This window comes from Papaver somniferum, unplaced genomic scaffold (assembly GCF_003573695.1).
Source record: "Papaver somniferum cultivar HN1 unplaced genomic scaffold, ASM357369v1 unplaced-scaffold_10, whole genome shotgun sequence".
NCBI classification, from domain to species: Eukaryota; Viridiplantae; Streptophyta; class Magnoliopsida; order Ranunculales; family Papaveraceae; genus Papaver; species Papaver somniferum.
The window spans coordinates 10421890-10424723 of NW_020618825.1; the positions used below are offsets into that span (position 1 = coordinate 10421890).

Here is a 2834-nt window from a genome sequence, read left to right on the forward strand (position 1 = left end):
CCAAACAATCGCTTGAGACATGGGTTTGATTCATCTTGGAGAGTTATGATCCAAACCATAATCAGAGTTGGTTGTTTCCCTTTTTAGTATTACTAAATTAGAAACATGGAAATTAACTTTCGATATTTTTTGAATTTGTCAGGCTATATGAAACTGAAGAATACATGACCTGTTCATTGAAAGAAGGAAGTTATTTAAAAGCTTGAGATTTAAGACATATTTTTAGAATGTCGGCTGTTGTGAATAAATCTTGGATGAATGAACCAGACATATTTAGCAAAACATATAGAGATGGGGTTAAATTTTTTATGAATTATGCAGCTACATATGGTAATTCGGACACAACATGTTCTTGCCCATGCTCTAAGTGTCAAAATGGGAAACGTTTGGAAATGTGGGAAGTGAGGAAACATCTTTCTGAGAAGGGTATTGATAGGAGTTATGTTGTTTGGTTCTTTCAGGGAGAAAAAGAGGGTGATAGTACGATAAGACGTCCAAGTGGTAATTTTATACCAACTGAAATGAATGATGAGCAAGCTAGAGAAGGTGTAATAGAAGATTTGGGTTCCTTTGTCGATGCTGCTTATGGAGTTTTTGATCGGGGTGATGGTGTTAGTGGTAATGAAGAAGTTGAAACTGAAGAATTTGTTCATGAACCAGATTTGGGGAAGCGATATTACAGGTACAAACAGTTGTCTGAAGACAAGTTGTATCCTGGTTGTAATACTAGCATCCTAGCTGCAATTGTGGAGCTGCACAATGTGAAGAAAACATATAAGATTTTAGCTAACTGTGTAAATAGTTTGTTGGGTGTGATAAAGGGTTGGTTGCCGAAAGGAAACAATTTGCCAGTAAAATACACAGCGATGAAGTCGATGCTCAAAGATCTGGGGATGAAAGAAAAGTCGATTCATATGTGTGAGAATCATTGTATTTTGTATTACAAAGAGAATGAAGATTTGACAAGCTGCCCGGAATGCCTCGCACCAAGATATAAGGTTAAGGTTGATAAATTTGGGGAAGAGCTTTCATCGAACGAGCCTTCCAAGGTATTGAGATATTTTCCCCTTGGGCCAAGGCTCAAGAGATTATATACGGTACCTTGGATAGCACGTGCAATGACATGGCACGATCGAGCAGAAGTTTCTACAGATTATATGCGTCATCCGGTTGATTCATCTCAATGGGATTTAGTGAAGAAGAAGTTTCCTGAGTTCGCAAATGAGGGCAGAAATGTTTGGCTTGGAATTGCAACTGATGGATTTAATCCTCATGGTATGCAGTCTCTGAATTATAGTTGTTGGCCTGTGATAGTGGTTGTGTACAATCTTCCTCCTTCCTTATGCATGAAACCTGAGTTCCAAATCATGATGATGTTGATTCCTAGGCCTAAGGCACCGGGGAAAGATATTGATGTATGTCTCCGTGTGCTAGTAGACGAGCTGAAAGATCTTTTTGAGAATGGGATATCAGCTTTTGATACACACAAAGAAGAATCGTTTCAGCTGAGGGCTACTTTAATGTTTGGTATTCATGACTTGCCAGCACAAGGTAATATGTCTGGATGTACCACGCACGGCTATTTCGCATGTGTACATTGTGCAGACAAGACTCGAAGTGCGTATCTGTTATACACAAGAAAGAATGTTTACCCTAATTATCGGATATACCTCAGGGGTAATCATCCTTTAAGGAAGGGAGAGAACTTGGGATTAGAAACTAATGAAACTAAAAATGCTCCAAAGCGACTGTCAGGAAAGAAGTCGTTGGAGAAACTAGCAAATGTGACTTACAAACCTGGTAAATTGGTAGTAAGAAGGAAGGCGCTGAAAAGAAAGAGATATGATCCCGATGTCGATGTTGATCCTTATGGCGATGGTGTTGACGAAGAACTTACCGGTGCATTCTATAAGGAGTCCATCTTTTGGGAACTGAAGACCTATCGTATCCTGTATTTCCGTCATTGTGTAGATGTAATGCACACTGAGAAGAATGTAATGGAGCATATACTTGAGACGATCTTTGATATTGGTAATAAGTCTATGAAATCGTGGAATGCAAGGGATGAATTGAATAAGCTTGGATTGCATTGTGGAAAGTGGACTACCAGTAAACCTGGGAGTGCAGTTTCTGGAAAACCAATATTTGTCTTAAGCAAAGCTGAGAAGGAATCATTTTGCAAGATTCTTAAAGACCTCAAATTCCCTTCTGGTTTTGCGTCGAATCTGAGCAACAATGTTAATACAAAGAATTCAAGTTTCAGTAACTTCAAATCCCATGACTATCACATCATTATGGAGTATTTGCTACCTGTTTGTCTTCAGCATGCTTTTCCAAAGCACCCTGAACTGCGTCGCGCACTTCACCAGGTCAGTTTGTATTTCAGATTGCTTTGCTCCAAAGTCCTAAGCAAAAGTGGACTGCAAGAGGCTAAATTCATGGTTGCCGAGGCAATGTGTGTGTTGGAAAAGTATTTTCCAGCTTTATTTTTCGATATAAGTGTTCACCTCATGGTTCATTTGGCTGATGAAGCATTGGTCTGTGGACCCGTTAGATATCGGTGGATGTACCCCTTTGAAAGGTGGGTTTATGTTTTGCTTATAAGATGTTATTTTTCTGGATTCGGCCTATATTTTGTAATGAAATTGCAATGTACAAACTGATACAGGGCAATGAAGGAGTTCAAAAACATTCCCAATAACAAAAGATACATTGAAGGGTCTATTAAGGAGAACAACCTCGTAAATGAAGCAGTCACGTATGCCATGGAGTACAAGTCAAAGCCACGCGATGGCAATCACCAAGCCAGTTGGGAGGCCTTTCTCGGAGAAGAG

The 2834-nt window shown here is 39.4% G+C and overlaps 1 protein-coding gene across 1 annotated transcript; it reads left to right on the forward strand.

The window, feature by feature from the left end:
- The first annotated feature begins 227 nt into the window (after positions 1-227).
- On the forward strand, positions 228-2434 carry LOC113326323. The gene is made up of 2 exons (XM_026574073.1): positions 228-2262; positions 2370-2434. The coding sequence occupies exons 1-2, from the start codon at positions 228-230 to the stop codon at positions 2432-2434; spliced, it is 2100 nt and encodes a 699-aa protein (XP_026429858.1).
- The last annotated feature ends 400 nt before the right edge of the window (positions 2435-2834 follow it).

Excerpts from the sequence above, each read along its gene's own strand:
- LOC113326323 (XM_026574073.1), top strand. The coding sequence starts at position 228 with ATGTCGGCTGTTGTGAATAAATCTTGGATGAATGAACCAGACATATTT. Across the intron at positions 2,263-2,369 it reads TACAAAGAATTCAAGTTTCA|GTCAGTTTGTATTTCAGATT; the intron begins GTAACTTCAAAT and ends GCACTTCACCAG.